The following is a 23,184-nucleotide window of genomic DNA, read 5'->3' as shown; positions in this document are numbered from 1 at the left end:
CTATGGCAGAGACTTCTGCTTTTTGCAAAATAGCTGCATGTAATGCAGCAGAGGACAGGAACTTACCTGTGAGTGGGTGATGCTCTGAATGAAGAGGGATTGCTGTTCAGAAGGGAGGAGGACTAGCTGTCACCCAGATACCTCCTGTCAAGAGAGACAGTGGAAGGAAACATTGACTTAAATGTAATTCTGTACTTACAATCATAAATATCCTTAAAGAAAAGGCCAGCTCAAACAGTGGAGAAGGGAGAGCAGATATTCCAGTAGTGTAAAATCTGTGGTAATGTAGCCCAAAATGACAGCTTTCATTGCTGCAAAGACTGACTCATGCTCAAATTTGTACCCCAAGGTCTTTTACTGCTAAGCTGCTTTCCAGACAAGAAGCTCCAGTCCCATCTCCTTGCAGCTCCCTGAGGAGCTCAGCATTGCTTGGTGCTGGTGGAGGTTTGAGTGACAGACTTCAGGGGCAGGGTCAAGCTGAAAGGTTGTGTTTCCCTTCTCCCTGCACCATAAACAATATCACAGGAGAAGCCAGAAAAAATGACTTATTCTTTAGACCATGCTAGTTTACAGGGAAAAGTGGAAGTCCATGGGAAGAATTGGTAAGAGCATTTCCTAGCTAAGGAAAGAGCTTAGAGGTCATTAGACCCACACAGGAGGGACCTGCTTCCCAGAATCCAGAGGTGTTGGCAGTGGCATCTGACCACATCCGTATGAAGAAGCTGACACTTTCCAGTGCTAATAGCTCCAGGATTTTTTAGAAGCTTAGGATGGATGGCAGTGGACTATTTTGTAGCACGTGTGTGAACATGTGACTGTCTGGGTTAAGGGAACAATATCAAACAAAACAAGAACAGACTAAGTTATTATCAATATACTACTAGCAATATTAGCTTTTTTTTTTTTTCCCAATATATTGAGAAATAGAAAAAAGTCATCATCTTGTTGAGAACTTATAACTTGCCCCAATACTTCCTCTGGGGGTCCAAGTTGTCACCTGGCCACCTGTACAAGCTTGGGAATGGACAGGAGATTCCAATGTGTGGGCCTGTGGAATTGCTGCTTGTGTGTGTACTAGCCATGCTAAACACACAAGGGAAGTAAAACTGAGAAAGGTTTTACTGAGTTATCAGTTCTGTCAGGGAAGGACCCTGCTATCCCCAAGGTAAAGCCATACAGCTTTCCCAGCCTAAGGCATAATTCATTCATAAATCTGCTTATACTTGCAAATAATCAAAGAAATGTTACTGCACTAAAAAGGACAAAATACACAACTGATATAGCTCATCTGAAGCCACACAAAACTAGAAAGGACAAAAGCAGAACCAGTACAACCTCAGGCACTAAAAACATCACCATCTTTTCTCTCAAATCCTTTTACTTCCCTTCTACCAAGTTTCCTCTTCTTGGTTTCATCATTTTTGTTTCTCATGCAAAATGGTTGTATATGCTGATAGAAAAGTCAAGGAGATGATGCATTTTCTTTTTTATTTCTCACTAATATTCTTCTATCTTTTTCTCTGGAAACAATAAAACTAAAAATCTCCTCTCATATTTGCCTCCAAACCTGGACAAGGTGAACTCGGTCTGCAACTTGTGATGTTCAGAGCTTAATGCAGATCCTATTTCCATTCCTCTTTTCCTGTCTATAATCAATCTCTTATAGCTTTTGACTTCTGTGCAACTTGAATCATCATCACTAACCAAATACCGCAAATTTTAGAGTTGAAAGGCACACAAAATGCTTCATAATATTAATTTCATTGCAGGTTTGATATTGTCTGATCCACTGAGCACTCATCTTCCTCAGAAATGCTGATACATACAGTCCCCAAAGCTCCTTTCCAGACTTCATAACAAAAGAAATAATGAAGGGGGGAAGTCTGAAGAGCAAACAAGTCAGCTGTAGTATCTGTTAGAGCTTTTCTCTCTAAGTCTTGAATTCCCCTTGCAGATCAGTAGACCAGAAATGCTGACCAGTTATGACAATAACACCACTAGTTCAGAATCAACTGCTTCCAACTTCATCAGAATGCTCATTTACAGAGTAAGGGCTATTCCTCAGTAATATCATTGTACTTAAGCCGAGTTTGTACTTTCCAGAGAGTTTCCCAAGTAATAAATAAATTGCTGGAAAACAATGCACTAAATTTATTTTCAAGTACTAAATAAGGAGTTTCTGAGACATTCAGGAATGGAATCTATTGGTTTCACATCTGTGCACACACACCCCTTGGTGTCAGAGACCAGGATGTCAAACACCTGGATGCCACACAGCCAGACTGAGCCCTTGGTGCTGTGGCTGCAGTCCCCTTGGGCTGTCTGGTGTGGTGGCAGGGCAGTGCAGCCTTTGAATGCCATCATATATCATTTATGGTGGTCAAAACACGAGCAAAACCACAAAGTGGGAACTTCAAATAGGAAAGGATTTGCCCTTTGACTAGGAGCACAGCACATCCACAAAAGGAATGCACCCTTTGCCTGTCTGGGTGTGCCCTCTGCCCATCCCCTTCACAGCCCTTCCTCTGGGGGCAGAAAGGCATCTCAGTGCTGCAGCCTCCCTCCTGAGTGAAACCAGGGAAACTTGGGGTCTGAACACCTGCCAAATGGGCAGGGAGCTTACTACTAGCATAGAAAGAGAAGGGAAGAGCCTACATAAAATCTGCTCACCTAAAAAAGAGAGGCATACATTTAGTGTGAGGATACCCTTGTTACTGCCCTTGGGGGAACAAGGGAAAGTGCAGATGCTCAGTCCATTCTCATGCATTTCTCCAATTGAGAAAGTGTTACAGAGGCAGCAGTGTGCTGGTTAAGAAAGTGATTCAGCCTTCAAATATTTCATGGCCAGGCAGGAAGTAGTTTTTAGCCAAGGAAACTGAAGGGAGAGCACTTTATACAGACTTCAGTTGTGACAGGAGTTTTTTTCCGAAAGTGATGCTGTGCTGCTTCTGTCTCCAAATAAAACTCTTTTTTTTTTTTTTTTTTTTTTTTAATATACAGCCTGGTTTTGTGTTTTAGGCAGACTCAGTACACAAAATCAGGGAAACTTGCATGTTAAAGGTAATCAGTAGCCATGGGGCCATTCTGGATAAAGTCTAAAATGGATATGGTTTCCATTTTAAGAGTAAACACAAAATATCCTATACCAAACTCCTGATGCTGCTGGTGCTTTTTACTATCAGCATTAGACTAAGCAATGACATCTGCATTACACAAGGAAACAAACTTGTGAGTCCATACTACCTTTGTATGTGTGTGAGCTTCTTTCCTTTCCTGCCTGTTTACCTCAGGAATGAAACAAAGTACTCTAGCAAACATTTAGTCAAAAGATGTCTACAGTCAATATATTTGGGTTCAAAGATTTCAAAGCTGGCTTCTTACATGGCAAAACACCCCCTTGCTGTATCCTTTATTAAGATATATAAAAAAACATATTAGAGAATACTATAAGTTTATATTGGTTTTTCTCTCCCTCAGAATTCAAAGTAAATAATTAAGAAAGTAGCTGTGAATGCTTTTCTCATTTTGCTCTTCTTACTTCAGACCATTTGAAAGGTGGACACTCAGTACCTAAAAGTCAACTTGGGATTGCATCTTCTTGGAGGTCTAAAATATTTACATTACCTACAATGCAATCACTTACACATTAGTTTAATGTGCTGGTATCTCTGTGAATCTATGTCTTTCCCATGACTTAGGGTGTGTGATGGAATTCTTTTTTGCTTGAGAGGTGTAGGAAAGATGTTTCCGGTTGGTTACTGCTGCTCATTACTGCTGAAATGTACTCCAGCTCCAGTGACTTCAGTGCAGCCCTACACCCCAGGATCCCATTGATCATTTGATGATGGCCATTGAGGAGGAGACCTTCAGTAAAAGGTGGAAAATTCCAGTTTCTTGCCATACTTACTCTCTCTGAATTCATCAGGAACCAGAGAGTAGTAGCAGGAAAAAGCTAACAATGAAGCTGTCACTGCACTTGAAAACACATTCCAGTTCCAAGCCATGACATGATCCCTCTTATAAAACTTTGGCAATTGCTTCAAAGGTCATCATACAAGGATAATTTTGGCCTTGAAAGAGCTATTGTGCTTCCAGACATGTGAAGTCTCTTTCTTGACCAAATTAAACCCAGTGCATTTTTACGTGTTGACATTTTCCTCCTCTTCTTCTTCCTCCTCCTCATTTCCACTTCTTCCTTTTGTAAGAGAATTAAGTTGCAATACTGCTGAAAGGAAATGAATGCATTTTGGGTGGGGGGGGGGGTGCAAAAGATGTAATCCCAGCTCTCAATGATTCTGTACAAGAACAGCAGCCAAACACTAAGCTTTTAAAAACAGCAATGTTGTGTATTGGCACGGTCTCTGGAGTGGATTAATACAGGGTGAACACCAACAATACACTCTGCTAAATACAGCCAGTGTTTAAAACCATCTTTTTCTTTTCTTTCTGTTGTTTTTCTTTTTAATAGAATCAATCACATTTGCTGAGGCTCAGTTGTGCTCTGGCTTTCAGTCTTGACTGCCAAACTGCTCTGAAACTTCCTCTTTTATTCCACGTTGAAGCTTTGACCTTTGAGAATTTTTCCCAGATTAAGTGCTGAGAAACGTTACTCATATTCAAATTGACATAGTTGTGCTGAAAAGGTTGTTTTTCCTCTGCCCAAACAATCAATGCTGTGTCAGATTAATGGCCTGACCTTGACAATGTTCTATCAGAGAAAGGGATCAGCTGCAATATCTGACCTGTCTCTTTCAGACAGTAGATATTGTCTGTTGTCTTGTAATCTCCTTACACATTTTTTAATCTTTCTGTGATTTTTTTCAAATAAATAAAAGAATACAGGAATGTAAGTTCTGGGCTTAATCATCTATATTGTGTGGTATCCCATCAAATCACCTGGTAAAGTCTTTCATTCATGCAGATAATTATTTTAGCAGATAAGGAGCAACATTCATTAAACTAGATATATAGATATATATATAGATACACAGATATACTATATATATATATATATATATATATATAACATTCATTAAATAGATTTATTAAGATATATTAAGGTTAAATGAGTGCTTTCCAAAGCATTCCTTTCCTCCTAAATATCAATTATTTTCTTGGACTACTTGGAACAATGATCGTCATGTATATATTTAATATCTTCTGATTTCATTCTAGAAGTTTATCCTCTTTTCCTATTTTTTTTTTCTTTTTTAAATCCACATTTTGTTTCTCCATTTGTGAGCCCCTTTTATATAGATATATTTGTATATTTAACAATGTGGCCACTGTAAATGCAGAGAGAGTAAATTCTGGTCTGCTTTATGTTGTAAGAAAAAATCTTTGCAGACAAACCCTGGTTCCAATAAATCAAAAAATTCCAGAAGGGTCAAGACATTACCTCTCTATTCATTTGTCAGAACTATTAAATGACCCACATGACCTGGTTAAAAGATTGCAGTCTTGTTCATTTTGAAACATTTTACTTGCATTTTCTTACTGACATGCGGTTATCCATTAAGCCAGTTCAGCTATTTTGTTTGCATTTAATGTCATCAAGGTATGTCTAAATGAGGCCAAACAAATTCTGCATTTGGGAAAAAGGCAAGCAAGATATTTGAGTAAAGAAACTGATGAATCCTACCAATGTTTCTGAATGATCCCTTAATTTAGAAGCCAGGGATCAGGTAAGATTTAGGATACCCTATTCCTGAAATATAACTTTTTTTCCCACACTGTTCATTCAACTTGCACTAGCAGTAGTGCTTGCTGATCTCATAGCAACCAAGTTCAGGGAGCCACATGGACTGAAAACAATTTGCTGTGCTTTTAGTCATCTTTCCTCTTCAGCTCCCTGAAGTGGCTCACTACAGCATCAGAAAAAGGCCAGTGCTAGCACATGGACTTAGATCAGCATAAATCCTCAGGGAGTTTGAAAATAAGGCTTAAAGACAGACAGGTAGAAGAGTGAGAGCAGCACAGTAAGAATGTGACTGAGCTGACATTTGATGACTGTATTCAGTGTATTCTGCTTATCACATTCATCATGTTGAACAGTTCTATTGGACTAAAGCACCATGGAATTGTCAGCAGACCTATGTAAATATGTAGCAAGTTTGTTCAGAAGCTACTCATGAAAAGACCTGCCAAAGCAACTTCCTTTTGTTTTCAACAGCTTTGGGACTTTTATTATCCCATATAATTCTACAAAAGAGGAACAGTTTTATAAATCATTTTTAAGAGGTTGTAAGGGAACCTATGGGGAGATTCTTCTTTTCTTTCATGGCAAAATTTTCTATTCCTGATAGCATTATAAAAGCTGCATGGCAAATTTGTAATGAAAGTTTAAAACCCAGTTTCTTGTATTTTGCTTGCTTTTTTCTCTGCTGTCAAGAGCAATATAACTTTAGGTTACCACAAGCAACCCAGGTTAGCCTAAATTCGCCTAAATTAACCAACCACAGGTGGGCAACAAGACACAGACTCCAGAGCTGAACTTTCAGTGCTAATGCACAAGTCCAAAAACTGTGAAATCTAGCCTAAAATGTGTAGCCTCAGAATGTAACCCCAAAAATTGGACATCTCATACCAGATAATGGCAGTCAATACTTAAAATCTTTATTTAAATTTTCTGGTTTTGCTGCATCAAAGAAAGCTAAGTAAGGGAGCCTCTTAGAACAGAATAACATCCTCAGATCAAAGCAGTTACATGGTGATCCAGGAGAGGGTGTGAACCACTGACATAATAAGAAGGTAAAAGAATTAAAAAGGAAAGGATATCTGGTATGATGAACAATGTTAAAATCAACTGCTCTAAGAGAGGACTCAGGCTGGGCATCTCATGGAAACTGGCAAACAAAGGACTTTTAGATATCTCGATTTAATCCACAGGAAAATCTGCTCTGTCCCAGCAAGCACTGAGAAATCACTGTGTGAGGCCCACAGCAATTATTTTGCCTTTCTGCAAATGCTATCAGAAAGGGAAGTTTCTTAGTTAAATTTGATGGTCTGTGCAAACAATCCATAGGATTTGCATGAAAACACAGAGTCTATTTCGAAAGTAGCCAAGTGTGATGTTGGCTGCTATGGATACAAGAAATGCAGCCACTGAAGCAGCCACGAATATTCCTGTCACACTAGTAAAATTTAAGAAACCACTGTCTGGTTCAAGCACTTGCAAACCCTGAAAAATTCTGGAGCTAGAGAAAGGTCATGAGAGATTGTCACAGAAATAGAAAGCAATCTAAAGCTCTAATTGTGCTCATCAACTAAAAAAAAACAGAGAATAGAAAATAGAAGCTTAAAGACAGGTTTTTGCACCTGCAAGTAAGAAAAAAAACCTACATGATAATGAAGAAAACTTTTTTGGCAGCTAAAAGTAATTTCTCAGCTATGGAAATTAATGATAGTCACTAAAGTGTTGGTTTCCATGAAAACCATGATAGAAATGGCATCAAAGTGCTAGTGGGTCTACTGTTGTCTCCATACCAGGAATTTTAAAAAAATGTGTTAGAGTAGTGGTAAGCAAAAATATATTTTTTTTTATTCTGTAACTTTGTCAGGAGCTATCAGAATGGTAATGGCTATACAAGCCTCATTTGAACTTCCCATCAATTATGAGGATAATGGCTGATGTTATGGAGACAGAATCTGTGATGGAATGATCCAGTAGACTCTGAATCAGGAGGACAAGAACACATCTACTGGTGCTGCCTTTAAAATCAATATTTTAAGAAGTCTGGCTATACCTCGTGGTGTAGGATTGAATCACTGGTGAAGTCACTTGACTCTGCGTGGGTGTCTTCTGCTCCTGACTGCTTCCACACCACAGATGGCAGCTTGACTGGGTTGCTGTGTTCACACAGCACATGGCAAGGAGCTCTGTGGGGAGCAGAAGGGCAGCACTGAAACTGGAATGCAAGTGGCATCCATCCACACTCATCATAAAGGCTGCTATTCCAGCTGGCCTGACAGCCTGCAGTTACAGACTGGTTTACAGCACAGACCCCGTACAGACAAGGATGACCCTTTTATTAGGGTTGTTAAACACTTTGCAGATCAGAAATCAGGTCTTATCACATCCTTCACCTTAGTTATGGAGAGCAGTTTCTCAAAAACGTGTTGTCAGCCGAGCCCAGGAGAATCACCTGAGCTCAGTGCAAAGCTTAGAGAAATCCAAAGAAATATTTTCAAAGGTCTCTAAACTGCTCAGTGTTTCTCAAAATGTCAGGCATCTAGCTGTGAGACCTTCCCAGCCCGAACTTCCCAAGCCTAAACTTCCAATGCACAATTGAGGAGACATAAAAAGGGCAGTTTTCCCCAAAAACAATAGCTTGCACCTTCACCAGTGTGTGGCAGATTTGCCTTTAAAACTCACCACATCACAGATGCGAACATCCTGGTTTAAGTTAATAACTTTCTGCTACCCAGAAAAAGCCACCAAGTAAAACATCTGATTCTTGTGACTTTTCCTGTTACAGGTGAAGCCTGCCTAAGACACCAGAGGAGAATCAGCAGTCCCTGGTCATGCACACAGCCTGTGCACCTGGGGGCAGCTCCCTCGCAGCACTGATCTGCTTGGAGGTTTACACAGTGCCTGTACACACCCACACACATTCAGATCTCCCATAGCTTAATAAAAGTGGACAAAGCAACATGGATTTCCTCACAGCTATGAAAGCAAGTGTCCAAAACTGAAGAGACTTGCTTAATCTTGGAGCTGCCTGACCGCATAGCTAATAGCTTGGCAATTAGGGAGCTACCAGGATTAGTTTGTACGTGTGGGTAAGCACCTAAATCAGCCAATTTTCAACATGCTTGCACACTGCTCTGTCTGTTGGCTCCATCGTGGCTGGCTGCTGTCACAGCACAGCACTCTGTGCCAGCTGAAAGGTGCTGGTGTCTCCTAAACTCTTTTTCATTCTGCTTCACCAGAAAACACAGCATGGTTGATTTGTGTTATGGCACCAAGACAAATCACTACGGACAGAGCACGACCCACACATTTGAAAGAAACTTTCTGTGGTGCTGGGTCTCTCAAAACAGCCAGCATCCCAGAGCTGCTGTTCTTTTTCCTCAGATCTGGACAGATCTGGGCAGCACTTAGGCAATTCATTAGCCATCAAAACTTGCTGTGGAGCCAGTTAGCAGCTGAAATGGTGTAGCTGTTGCTGTCAGCATTTCCTGGCAGAGGGACAGGGGACAGCTGCCCAGCCAGCTCTGCTGCTAACAGACAAATTGGGTGAGCTGGTATTGTGCCTCCTGTCAAAGGGAATTGTTTTGTTATTCTGTCGAATCCATCAGTTGGCCAGGGTGAAAATAACAATAAAATACAGAAAAAGTATTTTAAAAAATCTGAAAAACAGTGTTTACTGTACATGAAAATAACTTCCATCACCCTTGCTTTTAAGAGAAAATATGAAATTCCTTCAAAATTGTATGAGAATTTTTTTGGGGTTTTATTATAGGTCTTAGTTTCAAAGAAATACTTTCAGCTTATTATGCAAATTAAAACTGTTTTTGATTGCAGTGAAATCAGCAGTACAGTTATGTTCACTCATAGTTGAGACTTAAATGTCAGGGCCAAATGGGAAGCATAATAAACAAAACAATTTAAAAGAAAATCTAATTAACTGTCTTAGTTCATTGCCTTTCTCATGTAGAGAGCTTCTATTATTCTGATGCCTTTTGATTAAGCCCTTTCAGAGAAACTCAGAGAGCTCCAGCTGTCCATCATAATCGATGAGCTCAGCTCACTGCATCATACTAACCAGTGCCCTTCATCAGATAGTCAAGACTTTCATGAGCATTCATTTAGTGCCTGCAGACTTGACATTAACAAATTAAGCTGTCAGGATTACAGGTGGCAGAGTGCAATCAAAATTTATTCCTCCTCCTTGCTTACTGAGCCATTCAGGGGAAGTAATTTTAGCATCCAAAACCAATAATCTAAGACAAAGCACCTTCACACGTCCCTCCACTCGAACAACAAAAAAAAAAAATCAGAACTAGAGAAACCAAGGATTTGAAAATCAGATCATACTGACAGGTAATAGGTGTAATAATCAAGACATGTAAGTCTAGATCTGCCTTGCCAAACTTGTGTTACAGGGTAACCTTTCTTTTTCCCATCACAGTAGAAAAGTTTTTGACTGCATTTTAGTCTTGCTGTGCAAGGCAACTAAGGCTGGTTTTCAAGCACAGAGCAATTTTAAAACTGGCAATGCTTAAAAAGGGAATGACTGAGCACACAGAGCTGGCTGGTGTTGGGATGTCCTCCTATGGGACGTGCTGGGTTGGAAAAGAATGTTTTTGCAAGTCTGCTATCTCTCTGCTGCATCTAGCACAAAGGGACATGTCAGGGGAAGTTCAGAGTTTTGAGGAGGCTTTAAAATCCACCAAACTGGCCAGAAAACAAGCTACACCAAGAGCTTTGCTGCCCTTGTTAAGCTGTTGGTGATCTCAGTGTTGCTTCAGTTCTCTGTTAGATCACATTTCTGCCGTCAGCTGCAGGTGACATACTCCTTTTTGCCACTAGCATATCCTTGGAGTGCAGAGGAAAGACTTGAAGGGATCTGAGACAATTTCTTCTTTGTGCTGACCCAGGAGGATCCATGGGAAGTATTTTGGCAGTGAGCCGGAATATGTACTGCTGTGTGACTTCATATCCAAGGCTAAGTTAAGCACTGTTGGATTTGGGAGAGTTATTAGACAGTTTTCCAGGATCTGGGCTTTTGGGTGGGGGCTTTTTTTCCAGTTTTGGAAAGCTGTTTTATGGGCACTTCTACAGGGGTTGTAAAGTTCAGTGTGGATTTTTATGCAACTCGTTTTCTTTTGCCAATTTTCCATTATTATGATCAAACAACTGATGAGGAAGGGTGGGGAACCTTCCCAGGAGGGAGAATGAAATTTTTTGAAAAAAAGTAGCGATATGCAGCTTGAATTAGACAAACAATTTGGGAGAGAAAGGGAAATGTCTAAAGACTCCAGACACAGAGGAGAGAGGCCAGTTCAGGTCAAAGCATAATGCATAGGGAAATGTTGCTCTGTGGGGGAGTGCACTAAGTATGTCACTTAAAGAGTATGAGTACCACAAACAAGTTGAGAATATCTTCTTAGAAATAAAGTAAGTAGAGTTTTGTTGTTTTTTTCTTTTTTGCTTTAATCTTCTTTGGTCTTGTTGCTGTTAGAGTAAACCCTTCTGTCTTGACTGGAAGAGCAGCTAGCCCCTTGTGTCCAAGGTTTCAGTGAACGAGACAAGACACAGTCAACAGGAGGAACTGTTCTAATAAGAGCAGCCTCACAAAGGAACTGCTGTAGATTTGGGGACTCTCCAACAAATGTTCAGAGGCAGTAAGGCACAAGTGGCATCATGAAGAATTAACAAGTTAAGAAGTACCTTTCTGGAGATTTGGAAAAAACTAACAAAGAGAAGAGCAAAAGGAAAAAATTATAAAGAAATCTGAGTCTGGGACAGGTCTTCAGTTTTAGAGAAGGATTTGTCTTAGTGGGATCATTGTTACTCAGAACCACCCATTCTCTTCTGTATGATTCAATGTGTTGCTTCTATCTATAAAATCTGTCAACAACTCAGATAAACTACAAGCTGTGCTAAAATGCCATCTCTTACTCCATCAATGTATCTACTGATACTGATGATCCTGATCCGGATCCTGATACTAAACATTGTCATTATTCCTCCTAATCTAATTCCCTCCAGACTCATACAAACCTACAAGCATATTTTAAAAAATTAAGGACAATTCTATTGTAAAAATAGCTTAAAAAAAAAAAAAAAAAAAAAAAACAACTCTCACATAACATTTTGGTTTGTTCTACCAAAGGTATCACTTTACTGGCTATTACAGGCTGAATTGATTTGTCATGGCTAATTATATCTTAACAGATAAGCAGACATGCCCAGAACACATATGAGAGACCATCTGGAAATATTAGGTTCTAGATGTGCAAACCAAAGTGTCAGAGCAAAACACTGGGTCACAAGAAACTGGATGATTGGGATATTACAATGGTTCTCTTGCCACTGCAAGATGGCATGAGAACTGTAACAGGAAATGAAAGGATTCAACTGTTTATCCTCAAAAGACAAGAAGCACAGCTTCCATCCCTGCTAATTACCACCTTCATCTCACCAGCTCCATCTCTTCTACTTCACTTTTTAACAATTGAGAATCTTTGCTATTTGTGCAACACTATGTATGATAGTGGTTTCTTTTGTCATGCACCCTTCTACAACTGAAGTTAGGCTAACACCTTACTCACCTCTAAGCAATTTGCTAGAAAAGCTGTCTCAGAAACATACAGAATATTAGAATCCATAAAGAATTAAGTAGATACTATCATTAATGGTAGCATAGCACATCTGTAGTTCAGACCATTCAACAGGAATAATGATACAGCAAGAGTACCAAGAGGTTCAGATAAGACTGTTAAAAATTACCAGGAATGTTAAAAATTACTAAGAATACTGAAAGACTTTCATATTGAAAAACTGTGAAAATGTTATTATTACTTATTGGTTACCTCTGGAGAGAGGACTCTGGATTGGGAAAACACTATAATAAATCTGACTGATCTCTAGCAACCAGTGTAGGTTGGATTTTTCAGGTATTACATATGTTGTGGTTCATTCCTAATCTTGCAAGGTCCATACAGTTCCCAAGAGCAAGGCTTTTAGCAAGAGAGAGAGGCATCTCTTTCCCCATTACCCTCTGGAGGTGGAAATTTCAGACACCTTTCTTGGTAAACGAGGTTGCCTTTAATACTATAGTACCAAGGAATTTCCATCAGATTTGCAAGATTTTGGCATGCTTAATCGAAGAGTCTTACACTGGAGAAATTAGGGAGTGACAAGTGTCATGGCACACAAACACTATGAGGTTGGAAGGTGGAACAAGCCAGACCCCAGTGTTGCCATAACTAATAATATGAGAGATGAGAGCTGTTGGCTTTAAAGGGTCTTCATGTGGGAAAATAATTAGCTGATGCCCTTGAATATTATGGCAAAGAAACAAAGAGCATGCTTGCATCTTCCTGCACCAGGTGTACAACTTGAAGTCTGACAGTACAACATCCTTGAACCCTACAGCATAAATTCTACCTTCTACTTGCAAACTGAGACTTCTGGGATGACATAACCCAAAACATACAAAATAAGTTTTTAAAAATCATGTTTTTTGGCATAGCTACAATTCTATTAGCATCTCTCTCTGACACAAGTTGTGGCAGAGAAACTCTTGCTTGATGCCCTCGATTGCCACAGGTTTCTGTCTGTAGATAATTCATTTGATGATGCATAGATATGCTACCAATGTCTTCTAACCTTTACAAAGGTACTTCAACCCTTTTGGTTCCAAAATATTTTGGATGGCAAACATCAGTCAGCTGCCAGCATTTCCATTGAACCACCATGCAGCATTATCAAATGTTCCACTGGCAGCACTGGCACTGGAGCTCAGCAGGCTGCTTGCAGATGTTCCACTGGGAGCTGACAAACCACCACTGGCCCACACACAACAGCTTGAGATTGGTTAATTTGGAATATATTATTTGTAATAAGCCTTCTGCTGGATTCTTTCTATTGTCTTTCAGCAGTCCTACTGTCTATCACAGTGAATCAAAACCAAATGTTAAAGACTGGGGAAAGAACTCGTAAAAAGAACAGAAGATGATACAGTGGAAACAGGAGGAGAAACTCCTGTTTCTGCACCCTGCCATATTGAAGGAGTCCTGTTCCAAATCTCAGGCTGCTTACGTATCACAGCTGCATCATCTCTGCCAAAGATAAAGGAACTGGAAGTCTGTCACAGCACCAATTTATATTTAAAGGTTTATATTTCATAAGCACTCTATGCATCCTTTTTTATGTTTTTCAATTTTTACACAAATCTGCACTTTTTGGAAAGGAATACAGTCTTCTAAAGTACTTAAAATTAAATGCAGAAAACTGCTTCTGTAAGCAGTTGGTTTTTAGCAAGCTATTCTGCTTTGTAGTGATATTTAGGGAAATATATTTTCTGCTCAAAATACTTTGGTCATATTTTTTTCTTACGTGGGAATAATATATTTGGGGAGACAGATCTTGTGAGCTGTGTTCTTTTTTTGTATTTCTTTAGAATAAATTATTTATTACTTAGTAATTCTGCCATTTGAAGTTATCTGGGTTTTTTTGGTTTTTTTGGGGTTTTTTTGGTTGTTTTTTTTTTGTTATGTAGTATTACAACATTTAATTTTTCAGATTTTTAATGCCTTAGGCCAGTCTAGGATTTTAAAAGACATTAAGGAGACATCTTCCTCTTTTTAGGACTTTGATTATGAGAATAATTATGATTTTTTTTTTATAGGGATATGAATATCTTTGTTCTGATTTTATATGTAGACATATGATGGATAACAAACTTTTTTCACCTGGCAACTTTTGCCTGTTTCAAGAATATATTTTCTGTTTTATCTAAATATGTTTTCAGGCATTTTGCATTATTATTAACCTACTAGGTGAGATGCCTTCATCATATTCTGAAGTTCATTTGGTTACTTTCTATGTATGTGCAAAAAAAACAGACTTTACTTGAAGAGCTTGTAATCTTAGCATCCTTAATGGGATTTCTAATGGTATCTCTTGCTCTGGTGAAGCAGATGAATAATTGAAGGAAGTCCCTCAGTGGAATGTGCAGGGTGCAGGTGGTCAGCTGTGTGCACTGAGCAAAGCCCATGATGCTGGTTGTTCCTGCCCAGGTGGCCTCTAGCAAACACCCACAGCAGTGCCACCCAAGTAAATTCTTACTCATAAGCTCTTGGTTCATTCTGCCTCCCCTCCCAGGCTGAGCTCCATCCATTCAATTTGCTCTCACACAAGCAGCAGCTCCCGCAGCTCCCCTTGCTGGCCTTTCTTCCATTAAAACACACAGATACCCACGAGAGCTCTGCAGTCCTGTGAGCTGCCCCACCATGTCTGACTGCAATGGAGTCAGCCCTGAGAGTGCTCACAGAGCTCTCATTCCTCGAGTTTATTCCCCATGCTGTGCAGAGAGGCATTGCAGAGGGGTAATGGAGCATGCCAGCTTCCCAGGAGGATGCAGGAGGTTACACACCCTTCAGGTGCTTGGATTTCTGGTTCTCAAGAGGCAGTTAAGGAACATTTGCTGCAGCTGTGGCTGGCCTCCTCATTCCCACCTGGATGTGATTCTGTGAGCACTGCCACTTTGGACAACAATCCCCATATCTTTCAGTTTAAATCTTGCCTTATCAAGCTGGCCAGCCTGCTGCCAAATGCCTGGGAGCAGACACAGAAGACTGGTTGGTGCAGGTTTTTCAAAAACCAAAAAAGTCCAAAAAATTTTCTCAGACATATTATGGTAATTTGCTGCACAATTCACTGGATAGTTAAAAAACTCCACTGTCACCATGGGAATTGCAATTCTATCACTTACTGTCAAGATGCTTTGCCCTCTTTCTTAGCCCTGCTTTAATGTTATCTTTACACCTCAAGGTTGTCCCTGTAGCAGCAGGAGGCCAAATGAGATGCTCAAGTCCTTGCCTGGAGCCTCCCTGGTGTTCTTCTTCCTGCTTCAGACCTGTTACAGGGCATTTCCAGGATTGCCAATACCACAAAGAATTAGAAAAGTCCTGGCAGCCGTGACATCTCACCCTCAGGCTCTGGGAGGGCTGTGTGCTTGCCACCATATCAGTTTCAGCTAACAGAGAGCTGCTTCTACTCCTCTCAGCATGGAATTACCCTCAAGTGCCATTTATATCTTTTACTTCCTCCTCCTAACCTTGGTCCTGAACCTCATACCCTTGTGTCACACATTTTCTTTTCTGCTGAGGGATTAGTTTGGCCCACAAGCTTGAGTGGCCTCTCCTGCCCAACTGCATCATTTTTGAATCAGGGGGTTTCTTCACAGCAAACTCCCTTATATCCCTCTGTACAGCATTTACGGGCCCCAAAATATAGACACAGGTGTATGGAAGTTAATAGATCATCAAAAGTCTTCATTTTAGGCTTAAATCTCTACAGGCTGCTTCCTTGTTGATAACACCTTCAACCAGAAAGGAAAGGGTGAGGGGAATGAAAAAGAAGGAATCCACTCCCAAAATGAAGCCTGGTAAGCCAATTTCTGTGAAACTTTAAGAAAGAAACCTTTTTGGCCAATGGTGCTCCCTGCATTCAGGACCACTGATGGACAGGGTGATGACCCCCTTGGCTGGAGCAGTGCACATTAGTATAATTATACCCTGACTTCATCCCAAAACCTAGCAAGGATTACTGTCTTGTCTTTTTGAGATCGTAGTCACAAAATGAAGTGAGCTGTGGGCAACATATTCAGCTCACTTTCATATACACACTGCAAGCCTTGTTACCAGAGCCTCACAAAGCATCTCTTGAAAAAGGAATACAAGATGCTCTTTGTAAATAAAAGTTCATGAGTCTGAGGAATGAAGTCATTTTCCAAAATCGCAGTGAACTATATACTTTTTCACGAGCCAACGAGAAGCTGAGAGGTGGGCTTGAGGGAAAGGAGCTGAATGAAGCATGTTAGAGAAACCACTTAGCCCTTTTAGCCCATGGCACAGCCAGGCATTCTCCCTCCTCCTCTTCCTCCTCCTCCTGCCCACAGCCTCCCCTCCCCCGTGAGGAATGGCTAGTCTAGCGGAGTTTTTTTAATAAATTTGGCACCTTTCTGCCTTCTGCTGAATAAACTGGAGATGTTAAAAAATAAACAGTCAGGAGAGTCAATTATTTGCTTGGAGCAGTCGAATGGAGTGGTGGGGGGTTGGCGTGGAGAGGGAGGAAAGGGTGACCTCACTTTCTGAACAGCAAAGTTTGAGTGGGAGGGTCTCCACACGAAAGGTAAAAAAGGGAATGATGTGAACATGTGAAGGAAGCCAGAGCACTGAATGGAGCGTCAGTCTGTATCCTGACAGGGGGAGATAAGGTGGCTGGAGAGCTAGCGGTGCTTTCCTGGAATACAATCTCTGTTTGACACTCTCTGCTTAAGCACTGCCCATCTGTATGTTATTGTGCTGGAGCCTCTGGGGAAAAAGAGGAGCCACAGGCACGGAGAGAGAACGAGGGAGGCAGCAAAAGCGTTTTTCTTCCCTTCTTTTTCTTTTTTTTTTTTTCTTTTTTTTTCTTTTTTTTTTTTTTTTCCCCTCTTTTAAATCGGGATCCGGTTAGACTGCCTTGAAGTGCCACATCTGGAAACTGAATGCTGAAAGAAAGTTAAAATAACTGAGGCACCACCAAGCCAAGGGGGGCTGATTGCAGAAGAGGGTAAACAATTACTGAGACGCTAGAAGACCACTGCTGGATGTAAGGGGAGGAAATGGCTTTGATCTCCGCCTGGCCCCTCGTTTCTCCTGTATTATTCTTTTTGAGATGCTTCTCCTCCAGCACAGCCTCGAGTGAGGGAAGCGTTTTTCAGTTTGACATTGAAGGTAGCTCAGCGGTCAGCTCGCAAGAAGCCGCTGTTATCAGAGGGCAGCAGCAGGCAGTAGCTACTGGAAGTTGGGTGCCTTTTGCTGAGGTACAGTAATTCCCTTCTCTCTCTAGTGTCTGCAATTTTCTGTTTTCACCTGTCTGTGTCAAAGCTCCCATCTGGTTAACGTTAGCTCTCTCATTTGAGCTTTAAAGTGATACAGGAGGATTTGGGGGTGGGGGAGAGTTGGTCTGAGAGGTTGCATTTCGGGACTGGAGATACAGTTCAGACTTCAAGATGTACACATGCCCTGCCTGCTGTGAGCAGACAGCTGCTGTACTCTGCAGCGAAGCTGGCTTAGCATGTCTCTGACTTTCCTGCCAACATAACTAAACAGTCCTGTCCAAACAGAGCTATTTTACAAGAGTTAATTGTCACAACACTTTTCTGCTTGCCTTGTAATTCCTGCAATTGTAATTCACTGAAATTTCCCGAAATAGTCTGTCTTTCGGTGGCAAATTCTGTCCTGTAGAAGTTTGTGCTTTTGCCTGTGAATGCTAACTGCCTCCAAAACCTGAAGTTTGTTTTCACTGTGAAAGCAGGAGATGATAAATCAAATGCATCTAGGAAACTGCCTGCAGAGAACACACCTGCAGGGATTTTAAGCTCCAAAAATTATGTGGTTGGGATTAGTGACAAATGAAATTAGAGAGATCTGAGAAACAATTTTAATATGGAAAATTTTGCTGCAACCCCTGTTATTTTGGGATTGATTTATACTCTTCATTTTAGCAACAGTGTATCAGGAATGGGCTACTCAAAAATACAGTTTGAGGAAATAATAAATTACTCTAGTATACGCAGGAGGTGGGGTGAAGTTGGAAGTGGAACAGTGGACACAACTCTAATATCTCATGCATGGTAGATGCAAAGCAGGAGGCTAATTGAGTTCCATAAGGTCATGGGAAGGGAAAGAGTAGTTCTTCTAGCATAACATCCCAAAATGAGGTGAGATTAGCACAGCTGTGCCACTGTTACAGTATCAAGATCTCAATCTCCGATATCACACGGCTGATTTTCCACCTATCCTCCACTTGCCAGAATTAACAGCCATGGAAATAAGTGCATAAAGCCTTCAGACAGCCAGGGTTGCTGCAGGGCTGGGCAGAGCTCATTCCCCTGCTCCAAGCAGCTGGACAGCCTCAGGAAACACCTGCCCACCCCGCCAGAGAGTCCACATGAAACATGACCTGTGTGAGAAAACTGAAGGTTAAACCCCTCTTTGCTCAGCATATTCTCAGGAGCCATCCCAGTTTTTGGACAGGCTTCATGATGTGGGATGTACAGATTTTGTCCTCTGGCCTTGGATCAGCCCCAGGAAGCTGCATTGCCACCTGTTGCTTACAGCATGGGAAGTCCCTCAATGAAACGCCTGATTTAAGAGCTGGATGGGTTTTGTAGCTTCTTTTAATGGGATAATGAGCATAAGCAATTGTTGGTCTTTCTTGATATGATAGTATAGTATGGTTTTCCTAAAGCCACAGTTCATATTTCTTCACATAAATATATTAGATTTTACCTTGGGAAAGCACTGAGAGATATACTGGACGCTGCAGGGGAATGACACTTTGGGTTCCTTCAACAATTTCAGTCCTTTCTATATTTTTGCTCAGGCCAACACAATAGACTCAGTAACTGGTGTTTCCCCTGGTAGTTTACTTCAGCCCATGCAATGGCAGCAGTTAGATTCTGGATCCCATGTTACAACTGTGCCTGGTACCATCACACCAAGCCCAAGGTTGCAGAGTGCCATGGTTTCATGGAAGGAGCAGGCACTTCAGGACCCCTTGCTAGCTTCTTATTTCAGGCCCCATCTCTGTGGCAATTTCCAAGGAGGCCCAGTAGGATGCTTTTTTGGGATAAGGTGGATGGGTCTGTAACAGTGAGAACCTGCTTACTCATTGATCCATGTGTGTGCTTGGTGACAGGAATTGAGGAACAGGCTTTATGCCTGGAGGTTGATGTAGGGCTGAGGAGTAGGTTTGGTAGTTTCTCATCCGAGGAAGGAACATTACTTCTGTCCTCAAGAGCTCCTCCCTCCCACAGCTGACGTCCCCCTCCTCAGCCTCAGGACCAGGGTTATCCCAGCAGGTTTGAGTTATCTCTTGTGGAGCGTGGGTTCTTAGCACACAGCCCGCAGTGAGCGAACTCCCTCGCACAGCGCGGCTCCATTCAGCACTCCCTCTAAATATTGACTCAGGCCTACAGCTCCCTGAGCACACACAGGCTGTTTGCCATGTCAGATGGTGCCAGACTGCACAGAGGGGCAGCTTCACACGGCAGGGTTACTGCAGCTGCAGACTGTGCTCTGTGGGACAGCTGCAGCATGGAACACGCCGCTGGGGGTTTCCTAGATGGAACTGGTGGGATGTTCTTAAATCCCCGTAAGAGTTTGATATTATCAACCTATAGAAGAGCAGGAGACCTGAATTAATGTAAATACACATTAGTGAATATTTCTCAGCTTTCCAATCCTCTTCCTTTACCATGTGTGGCAAACCTAAACTGGGAGGAACTGGAAGAAATGCTTTAAAAATTAAGTTAATGCAGAGCTTTGCTTTTTGTTGCCTTTTTTTTTTTTTTTTTCTGGGATTTGAATGAAAACCTCTTAAAAGAAGAGAACTAACTGTATTCCTAATGCTGTGCTGATATGCTGTATCCATGAACAGACAGTACCATGGGTGTGAGTTGGACTTCAGGCAAGTTACCTTGGTGCCCTCATTTTTCATCTTTATATGATCCAGAACACCTAAATTAGGCACATAAATTGTTCCTAGATGGATCAATCAGAATCATGGACTGTCTTCAGGTAAAAACCCAAATTGCCCATACAATAGTGGAGACAGTAGATTTTTAGGCCTCTAATTCCCAGCATTGTTCCCTGGAAATGCTCAAAGGAGTCTCTTCCTCCTTAAGGTCTTTGTTGGATGCTTGCTTCAGGACAGCTTTATAAATCAGCTAAAGTAGATGTTTAAATTAACTGGACTAGATTCCACACAATGAAATGTTGTGTTTCCTACATAAGGAGCTCTGTTAGTGACCACCATGGAATAAGATATCTGCCTCTTGTTTAAAAAAAAATTGCTTATAAATTGATAAAATTTATTCAGAAAAGTATTGTGAGAAGGATTACGGTGTTAGGAATTTGAAGATAGCTGAGAGAGTCTGCAATCCAATTTGCCAGCTCAGAGGAAGTTTAAGAAAAAAAATTGAAATTATTGTGTGAGTACCTACACAGGCAAAAAAAAATTAATAATAGGCTTGTTAGTCTAATAAATTAAAGTCTTGGCATATGCAACAATTGGAAACTGAAGGTGGCTATGTTGAAACTACAAGTTAGTAAAAAATTTTATCTTGAAAAGAGATTAAGCACTGGTGATTTTATTCAGTTGTGTTCGTTTGTCCATGAAGAGGCAGATCAATATGAAAACCACTCTTAAGTACTCAGAGTACTTGTTAGCTATTTAGGAAAATTAGGTTTCTTGGCTCACAAAGATAATAAGGGGAGGTAGAGAGATGTTGCAGTGCCAAATCCTGATGTTTATGGAGAGACAGAGAGGAAAAGAGTGAGTGCAGAGCATTGGCCCCAGTTCATCAGTGCAATCCGACAGCAGCTGGTGGTGTGAAGTCAGAGATCAGTTTTTCCAAACAAGTTCAGGTTAAAATATTTTATAAGGAAGATTCATAAGAGATGGAAGCAAAGGACTTAAAACAGGCAGACATCAAATGAAAGCAGACAAGCAAATGGCAGCAAACATCAGTTTTTCATTTTAGTTTGCCACTCACTAGCTTGGACACAGCAGAGGAAAGGGAATGGTGAGACACTTCCAGATTTGGTGAGGCACAGAGGTAAAAGTGAAAACCAGAAGTTCTGAGAACAGTTATATCCCACTGTCAAACACACATCTCTAAACTAAGAGATGGGTCATACATTACCATTTGGGTCTGAAGCTTGCCACTGTTAACATTTATATTTGTGAATTCCACTGATACAATAGTTTTCATTATATAGGTGTAGATTTTGTTCCCCATCAGGAAGAAAGTTCCTTATAGATTCTAAGGTGAGAATAAAAAATGGTACAAAACTTCAAATACTAGAGAGTATCACAAATTAGTCTCTGTGATCCACACTTTGTTGTCACTCTTCTTAATGCAAAATGAGTGCAAGGTGACATCCAGTAAAATATTTATTTCATTCTGACATAAATGATTACAAGAGGCCAGAGACCAGTATAGGAGATTAGTGTGGGAAGGATTAGGGGAAGAAAGGGAAGATGTCTGTGGAGACATCTGCCAAGCCAAAAAAGACAATCTCAAATGTCCTCCATGGAAAGAAGAAGTGAAGTAAATAGTGGGAAAGGAAGTAAACTGAAGCAGGAAGACAAAGGAGAGGAAAAAATTAGAGCAAGAATGAGATAATCAAGAGTCTTAAGAGTAAAGAAAAAATTGAAGTTGGGACAGGGCAGGAAGCCAATTCCCAGAGTGAAAGAAGGCATGATATTGTTGGACAGATGGAAGAGGAAAACTGTTTCCAGTATCAGTGTTTTTGGCTTACGGGATAGGCAGAGAGGCAAAAGTCCTTTAAAGGAAACAATTATCATAGTCAAGTCAAAATTAGCCATTTGCTATAAGAGAAAGTAAGTGGCAGAAGTTATCTGATGGAGGTTGTGTGTTAAAATAACATGTTTGACAACCATTTTTTCCCACCTGACTTCTACCAGCAGATGCTGATAAAATGCAAGAAGCAATATTTGAGGTGCTTTCTTTCTGGTTTCCTAAAGTGATAAGCAATGATTAGTATGGGATTTGTGACAAACTCACCTCTCTAAAATGGCTCACATTAAATACATAAAATGACAGCAATCATAAGTCCCAGCCACTTATTCACAAAGACTCAAGCTATCACCAAATCATCTTCACTCATTTTCCCCAAAAAGGCTGGAACAGAAAATCTTGCAAACTGTTGAGAGAAACCACAATTTGATCTTTACTTGCAGCATTAATCTGTTCAAAACAAGCTAGTAGTACAAGAAGCAGCAGAAGACCTAATCCTGAGGTGTGAGCCAAAAAGGGTTTTAACATGACAGGAACCTTTATGTTCCTGTGAGCTAATGTGAACTGCATCTACTTTTAAAAGCAGATCTTTAAATTAATTCACTTCAAACCCTTAAGGTTATGTTAGGTTAACTCCTATAATGTGCAATTTGGATTTCTAGCTGCTTTTTTTTCTGATACAACAAGGTTATGTTCTGAGAAACAACTATTAGTGGGGAGGAAGTTTTACTGCAGATGTTTGTGATTCCAACTTAAGTTTCTCATCAAAACTTTAATGAAAATCAGCTGCTTGGAGTAGTGCCACCAGTCCCCAAACCTTTTAAATCATAGGAAGCTGCAGCAAATGGAAGCACAAGACAGAGCAGATGCATAGCTGGAAATTTTCTACATTTAAAAAAGTTGTATAAAACACCCACCAGAAAACAAAGTTTAAACTCCACTGCAGTGTATTCCCACACATTTTTTGAGCAAGTACCAGCAAAGTGCCCCAAAGCTTATTCTGGGCTGTGAAAACCAATAAAAGGCATTTTATGCCACTCTTATTCACAACATGGGAAACAAGGAAGGAATTAAAAGTCCAGTTTTTCCAGGGGGCATGAGAAGAAATGAAAGAATTGCTTTCTGAAGGAAATCT

At 40.6% G+C, this 23,184-nt stretch overlaps 1 protein-coding gene across 1 annotated transcript in view; it reads left to right on the top strand.

Annotated features, from left to right (window-relative positions):
• The first annotated feature begins 16,839 nt into the window (after positions 1-16,839).
• LAMA4 (laminin subunit alpha 4) overlaps positions 16,840-23,184 on the top strand; it is a 98,813-nt gene continuing 92,468 nt past the window's right edge. The window contains exon 1 of the mRNA XM_056487228.1: positions 16,840-17,543. Within this exon, the coding sequence (XP_056343203.1) occupies positions 17,343-17,543 (201 nt within the window). The 5' untranslated portion in view covers positions 16,840-17,342. The remainder of the gene's footprint in view (positions 17,544-23,184) is intronic.

Source organism: Oenanthe melanoleuca, chromosome 3, assembly GCF_029582105.1.
Source record: "Oenanthe melanoleuca isolate GR-GAL-2019-014 chromosome 3, OMel1.0, whole genome shotgun sequence".
NCBI classification, from domain to species: Eukaryota; Metazoa; Chordata; class Aves; order Passeriformes; family Muscicapidae; genus Oenanthe; species Oenanthe melanoleuca.
The sequence above is the reverse complement of the archived record's forward strand: the minus strand, read 5'-3'. Positions and strand labels throughout refer to the sequence as shown.